The 7,988-nt window shown below is 42.9% G+C and overlaps 1 protein-coding gene across 1 annotated transcript; it reads right to left on the bottom strand.

The window, feature by feature from the left end:
- Nucleotides 1-6,359: 6,359 nt before the first annotated feature.
- On the bottom strand, nucleotides 6,360-7,664 carry LOC147005280 (AMMECR1-like protein). The gene is made up of 2 exons (XM_085836283.1): nucleotides 6,730-7,664; nucleotides 6,360-6,613 (listed from the first exon to the last, which is right to left on the bottom strand). Exons 1-2 carry the CDS (start codon nucleotides 7,560-7,562, stop codon nucleotides 6,502-6,504), a joined length of 945 nt encoding a protein of 314 aa, XP_085692409.1. The 5' UTR covers nucleotides 7,563-7,664; the 3' UTR covers nucleotides 6,360-6,501.
- Nucleotides 7,665-7,988: the final 324 nt, after the last annotated feature.

Consider the following 7,988-nt stretch of genomic DNA (forward strand, 5'->3'; position numbering starts at 1 on the left):
CAAATGAAAACAAGAAAGTATTGGGAATGAAAATTTAAAGAAAATTCCAAATATTCTCTGTATGTGAAATAAACTCTTGATTGTATATATCCAATTACTTTACCTATAGCAATTCCTCACATCCTTAGTTTACCCAGTCTGGAGAGAGAAAGACCAGTAACTAGACTTGAGCTATAGTGTTAATTAGTCACTGAGCTGATCCATCAAATTTGAAAATTTCAAATTCTTTTCATACTATGTGAGATGGAGTCCCAAGACATCATACATGCCAAGCAAGCATCGAACCACTGAGATACATCTCATGTTGACTTTGATCTACTCATTTAGTTGTTCATTTCTGATGTACTTCCAGGGTCTTACATCATAGTCTATCCTGGCTGATAATTCTGTCTACTTAAGAGGATGTGCAGTCCCTAAGAGATTTTTTTTTATCTGGGGGCCACTTATTCTTCAGATCAGGTTTGGTCAAATTTACAAATCTCCTGCCTCATTCCTCATACTAATAAACATCATTTTAAGCCAATGTCACAAATGTCTTTATATGAGGAAAGAAAAATATTCAGAGTCACCTTGGGCCACATGCTAGTCTTAGAGACAGCCAGAAGATCTGTAATGTGTGCTTGCCCATTTGGTCAAGAGATGGGCACACTGAACCAGGTAAGCAGAGCACACTGTGACCAAGAAAACAGAACATGATCTCATTCAGAAAATCAGTCTCTATACTAGCTTCTTTGGGGCTCTTTGTTGCTGTTGAGATGGGCTGTCATGTATGAGCTGCCTCTGCAGTAAGACAGCTGTGTACTCCTGATACTCCTCCCTCTTCTTTCCATGTGAAGGCAAGAGGTCAATATACCAAGCCCAGTCTCCAGCAAGGTTTTCAATGGCTTTTGAAATTAGACCGCTCATTACAAACAGTAGCTTGCAGTACCAAAGGTGCTTTTTACTCTCCAATTTCTCCTTAATGTAGAACAAGAGTACGCAGTTACACAGGAACTGTTTTCACTGCTGGCTGTGGTGGTCCACAGCCCCACTCTCAGGATTTAAGGGTGGTAGCATCAGGGTAAGTATTCAAGCTAGCCTCAGCTTCATAATTACCTGCAGGCTAGGTTAGTCTACATCAGATGACTCAAAAATAAAGAAATATGTATGGAAAGTAGATCAGGGCATATCATCTCTAAGATATTGACCCAAAACCCCCATGTTCTGAGTGGTTGGGTAATCACCTTCACAGGGGCAGAGTGAGGAAGATGGGAAAGGGGGGTTGCAAAAGGGAGACATGAAAAGGGAAAAACATTTGAAATGTAAATATAGAAAATATCGGAGACAAAATCCCCAGCAACAAAAAACCAAAAAACCAACAAATAAACAAAACACAAAGAGAATCATATGAAGAATCAACAAAACGAAGAGCTGATTCTTTGAGTAAAAGCACTAAAATGGATATACTCTTAGCCAAACTATAAAGGGCACAGAGCAAGAATCTAAATTAATAAAATCAGAAAAGAAAAGGAAGAATTAGCCACAGACTTAGCAAGGGGAAAGTAGAACACGATGGAGGAGGGTCTTTTCAGAGGGGAAATCAGGAACTGGGATAACATTTGAAATGGAAATAAAGAAAATATCCAGTAATAAAAAAGAAAAGGGAGACGGGACACCAGACACCAAGGAAATCTTTTGGTTTTAAGGCAAAAACCTGTACTCTACAAAATTGGAAAATCTAAATGAAATGGATTATTTTCAACACAAATGCAACTTACAAAGTTTAAAACTCAATGTCAAGTTAACTGTCTAGTCCTATAACCCCTACAGAACTACTAGTAATCATTAAAAGTCTTGCATCCAAAAAAAATGGCTAAGGGCCAGACTGTTTTAGTGCAGAACTTTACTATACTTTCTTATTTTTTTAATTTTTTATTAGGAATTTTCCTCATTTACATTTCTAATGCTATCCCAAAAGTCCCCCACACCCTCCCCCACCCACTCCCACTTCTTGGCCCTGGCATTCCCCTGTACTGAGGCATATAAAGTTTGCGTGACCAATGGGCCTCTCTTTCCAATGATGGACGACTAGGCTATGTTCTGACATATATATGCAGCTAGAGATACAAGCTCTGCGGTTGTACTGGTTAGTTCATATTGTTGTTCCACCTCTAGGGTTGCAGATCCCCCCAACCCCACCTTTTTGGGTGCTTTCTGTAGCTCCTCCATTGGGTGACCTGTGATCCATCCAATAGCTGACTGTGAACAGCCACTTCTGTGTTTGCTAGGCACGGCATAGTCTCACAAGAGACAGCTATATCAGGATCCTTTCAACAAAATCTTGCGAGTATATGCAATGGTGTCAGCGTTTGGAGGCTAATTATGGGATGGATCTCAGGGTATGGCAGTCTCTAGATGGTCCATCTTTTCGTCTCAGCTCCAAACTTTGTCTCTGTAACTCCTTCCATGGGTGTTTTGTTTCCAATTCTAAGAAGAGGCAAAGTGTCCACACTTTGCTCTTTGTTCTTCTTGAGTTTCCTGTGTTTTTCAAATTGTATTTTATATCTTCGGTATTCTAAATTTCTGGGCTAATATCCACTTATCAGTGAGTACATATCATGTGAGCTTTATTTTTTGTGATTGGGTTATATCACTCAGGATGATGCCCTCCAGGTCCATCCATTTGCCTAGGAATTTCATAAACCCATTCTTTTTAATAGCTGAGTAGTACCCCATTGTGTAAATGTACCACATTTTCTGTATCCATTCCTCTGTTGAGGGGCATCTGGGTTCTTTCCAGCTTCTGGCTATTATAAATAAGGCTGCTATGAACATAGTGGTGCATGTGTCTTTCTTACTATTTGGAACCTCTTCTGGATATATGCCCAGGAGAGGTATTGTGGGATCATCTGGTAGTACTGTGTCCAATTTTCTGAGGAACCACCAGACTGATTTCCAGAGTGGTTGTACAAACTTGCAATCCCATCAACAATGGAGGAGTATTCCTCTTTCTCCATATCCTCGCCAACATCTGCTGTCACATGAATTTTTGATCTTAGCCATTCTGACTGGTGTGAGGTGGAATATCAGGGTTGTTTTGATTTGCATTTTCCTGATGATTAAGGATGGTGAACATTTTTTTTTTCATGTGCTTCTCAGCCATTCGGTATTCCTCAGGTGAGAATTCTTTGTTTAGCTCTGAGCCCCATTTTTTAATGGGGTTATTTGATTTTTCTGGATTCCACCTTCTTGAGTTCTTTATACATATTTGATATTAGTCCCCTATCTGATTTAGGATAGGTAAAGATCTTTTCCCAATCTGTTGGTGGCCTTTTTGTCTTATTGACGGTGTCTTTTGCCTTACAGAAGCTTTGCAATTTTATGAGGTCACATTTGTTGATTCTCGATCTTATAGTACAAGCCATTGCAGCTCTATTCAGGAATTTTCCCCCAGTGCCCATATATTTGAGGCTTTTCCCCACTTTCTCCTCTATAAGTTTCAGTGTCTCTAGTTTTTTTTTTTGTATAGATGATTTATTATAAACAGTAAAATATGTCTCAACTACAAACCCTTTTTCATGTGTACAGGGTTTCTAACATGAGTTATTTTAACATTAGGAAGCAAAAACATTTTAAGAACCTCACAGTGGAAACAACCCAACACTAACAAACTCTAATGATCAAAGACATTCGATTTTAGCTCAGGAAAACAAGAACAATTCATAATTACAGAGTATATGTCCTAGCTGTGGGTATGATGAGACAAGCCATCTTTCCAGACCAAAAGGCACTCACAGCTAGGGATGAAACAAATTCCAAACCAAGCCAGCAGTTTAGCTGGTTCTCTGAGAGCAGTGGGTACCTTGCAGCCTATAGCTAAAGGAAACCCAGGGCAGGAAACTTTCCCTTTCCACTACCACCACTAACTGGCCACCCTTATCACTGCTTTGGTCAATGTATGAAAGGCAGCTCAGTTCTAATTCAGAGCTTTACCTCCCTATGCAAAGCTCCCAAGTGGACAATCCACAATTGCTTTTTCCTGAGAGCTATCTGCCACATGTTCCCATGGTGACCAAGACTGTGTGCTTCAACTTGTGAATGCCTATGCTCAAGTCAGGACTGACACCAATAGAGCCCATGTTTTTGGGGGCAAATAATTTCCCTTGCCTGATTTCCGGGTCTCCTTGACAAGGCAGGAGGAACTTGAGCATTTGCATTGCAGAACTGCTTTGGGAACAGGAGGGAATGTGCAGGAGTAAGGCTTCTTCCCTCTGAAACCACTGAGTCCACTTCAGTGTGATGCTGGGCCTTGCCAGCTGGATTCTTGTTTACCGATTCCACAACCCCACCTTTCTGGGTCTTTCTGTTCATTTTCTTAATTGGCAAGTATTCTACCCCACCCTCAATAAAACAAAATACACACTATACATTGGGAAAGACAAGATAGGGCAACATTTCTACAAGAAAAACAGGCTTGAGGAGCATGGCACTGTAGATGCTTGCATGACCAGTCTCACTGAGTGCTCAGGGGTGAAGTTTAGCACCATTTTTTTTTTTTTTGCATTTTGCTTTAAATCTTTAGAAATCAAACAACTCTTAACATAGAACACTTGAACAGTAATGAGTGTAGCCCTATGTATCAATACTGTTTTACAAATTGGAAGTGGGTACCTCAGTCCAGAGCTGAGCACCCTGCATCAATCCATGGCACCTGAGAGCACCTGCTATCACATGTCGATAACATAGCCTTTATTCTCCTCAGCAGGCAGCATGAGACCCCTTCATCCTAGGTATGTGAAGGAACCCACCCTGGCAGTAAGGGCCATGCATCCTGGGCATTCCAATGTTATCAGCACTTCCCTCATCCATTCCAGGTCTGTCATCACTCCTGGTACAACCTCTCTGCCCAGTTTTAAAACAAAACAAAAACCACAGGAACTTTGAAGTGATGCCTAGAATAGCACATATGGAAGTACACCTACTTCCCTTCCTCCATTCCTGGCACAAGGAACTTATGAGCTATGACTTGAATATTTGCCCATTTTGGAAAGCCACACCATCACCACATCAATCCTAAAAAAGAAATCAAAACAGATGTTCACCAAGTTGAGGCCACATCTGCCTCCCGAGTCTCTATGAACATTGCTGAAAACCAGTGCACCATCCTCAGGATCCTTTCTTCCAGCCGGCCATTTCCTTTGAGTTGCCTGAGCAGTGCCTTTGAGACAGAGCTGTCAAAGCACCTCCCTAGTTTCCTAGTACTACATGTTTTGCCACCAAGTGAATGAAAAGAATTTGCTATCAGCTATTTTGGAATGAGTAAAGATGGGAGGGGGAATGTCAAGAGTTTAAATGAGCAACACGAACAGTTTGGACATTTGCACTGGTGAGGTGAGGAGTCCCAGTATGGTAGGCAAGTTAAAGGTTCACCTTGTTTTATTACACAGCATTGTTCTAGTTCTACTGAGGACTGATGTAGCAAGTCTTCCTACTTCTGCAGGCAAATCAGAATAAAGACCTCCCCTACTTAAAGGTCCCTCGGGATGTCTGCCTGTGAAGAAACCCAGCTCAGAGACCCTGAAAGCTCTCCTGTGACAGTATGTGCTAAGGCCCAACCCAACCACCTGTCTACATGCCTGTGCTTCTGAGAACCGAGATGCAGCTACATAGGCACTGCTACCAGAAAAAGAGTTGAGGTAGCCGGGTGGTTAGGAAGAGATCTCTCCTTTCACACCTGCTTACGACGATGACATTGGGACCTCTATAGGCATCTCCATTTCATTCATCAGCAGGCTATGCCACAGAGATCACACCAGGAGACTCAATGCAGGAAGAGTACCAGAATGTCCACTGAGAGTCAGGTAAGCATGAAAACCTTTACAGCTTACTGTACGATGAAATGCCATCACAGGACTTCTGATCTTGGTTTGAGAATCTTATCCAGGACTCACAGGGGCTCATGGTGCCCACGTTCAACCCTAACATGGTGTTCACTTCTGAAGCATGGAGATTGTGGATCGATCAACTCTTGGTACACAATAAACTGGAAGTTTAAAAAAAGGAATTTAAAACAACCTAAAAGTGGTTCATGTTGGTCTCTGTTGCCCAGACTGCCAGGGAGTACACCTAATTGATGTGGTGGGCTGTGGGGGATTGGGGAAGAAGCCTCCATGGATCACAGTCAATTCCAGTTTTCAGTGTGTGGCCAATATTTGTGGGAAATCACTAGACAACGTCTTCTGAACCCACACAGCCATTCTCACTGGTTATTGGGGAGCCCTGATCCAACAGAACCCCAGATTGAGGAAAGGCTGATATAAGGCTTGGGCCCCTCATGTTCTGTTGCATTCAATGTATCCCCACACCCTCCATTCAGCAGGAGGCAGACTTGGCAAGGGAAGCTAGCATCATAAAATGGTGCAGTAATAGAAGTAACTGGACCAGGAAGAGGAGGCATCTGCTCCAATGATGTCATAGCCATTGGTGGCCACAGGGGGGTGGGACTGGTCATGTAGCCGTGTGTCAGGAGTAATGATTGTAGAGGGGCGGGGCATGAAGAGTGCCATTCCGGAAACAGTGCTGTCGAGAAGCAATATACTCTGCATAACTGATTGTCACCTTCTCACTTCGATACCTAATTCTGGGTCAAACTCTGATGAAGCAGGTTAATGGATCCTTGGCTATAGGAAGGTCTCAATCCCCAGGTGAATATGCCACATCACGGGGCCATCAGAACAGAATTCATAGCACTTTGGTTTTGCTCTTGTGAGTTTGATTGATTTTCTGAATTCACTGGTAATTGGAGCCTTAAAACTACCTGTCCTGAGCAAGGAATCTATTGTCTGGATCTGATCCCAGTCTTGTTCCTTAGCAACCTCAGGTAAATATGTGGCTGTGCGTTCGATGCCTTTTTCGTTGATGAATTCAATCCGAATTCCATGGACCCCTACCTCCCAGTCCAGGTAGTCACTGGCATCTTCAAAGTTAGTAAGGAGGGAGACAGAACAGAAAAGTTTGGGCAGCTCCTCTCGGGTCAGGGGAGGGAATCGACTGTCCTTAAGTGCACTGGTTAATGTGTATTCCCCGAGTCCTGAATGAAGATTCATGGCTGAGAAGGTCCCAATGCAGCCACGAAGCCGCTTGTCTCGCCCTGTCTTCCAGATCACAAAGAGAGGATAGGGGTCATTGGTGAATCTAGGAAGTCGTGGCTGTGGAAAGCCATAGAGGTGACAGTAGAGTACATCAAAGCAGTAGCAGCACATTTCTGCAGTCACCACCAGGTTCTTAGTGGTATTGGCAGTTCCATTGGGCCGGGGGAGAGGGCTCAGGGCTCCAGATGCAGGATTCATTCGTGTAATAGGAGAGTTTCCAGGTCCCAGAGTTAAGTCCAATACATTTTCCCGACCACTGCTGTTGTCCACATGCTGGTGGTTTTGAAAAGGTCCTGAACTTGAGCCAGGAACAGTTGTAGACTGGTTCCCGTGACTGTGTGTTCCACTTCCAGATAGTTTGGGCTTCTTGACCCCACAACAGCCTGCTGCCAACTTGGGCTCAAGGGGAGGAACACAACGTCTTTTTCCCATCCTGATTTGGTGTTCGTGATCTGGAATGCTGCAGAACCTGAAAGCAGAAAGGTTATAGTCCCAGATGAAATAGCTACAATAGGAAAGGGAAGCTATTTTGTCTCTGGAATGAATCTTCTTTCTTCCAATTCCATTCCTTCTTCCAATGCAATCAGTCCGTAGTCCAACTAACCCAACAAAGGTCAGTTGTGATGAGAAATTCAAGAATCTAGTAGTTTCTCAGTCCCAACAGGATTTTCAGCCGGTCTTCTAAGATCTAACGGATTTGCTGGCAAACGTGTGCAAGCAGGCAAAAGAAGGGTGTCTCTGGTTTTATGTGGAGTTCCTTAATCCACTAAGATTTGCCCTTAGTACCTGGAGATAGAAATGGATCAATTCGCATTCTTCTACATGATAACTGCCAGTTGTTGTAACACCATTTGTTCA

This window comes from Mus caroli, unplaced genomic scaffold (genome assembly GCF_978045245.1).
Source record: "Mus caroli unplaced genomic scaffold, Mus_caroli_1 scaffold_4, whole genome shotgun sequence".
Taxonomy (NCBI): Eukaryota; Metazoa; Chordata; class Mammalia; order Rodentia; family Muridae; genus Mus; species Mus caroli.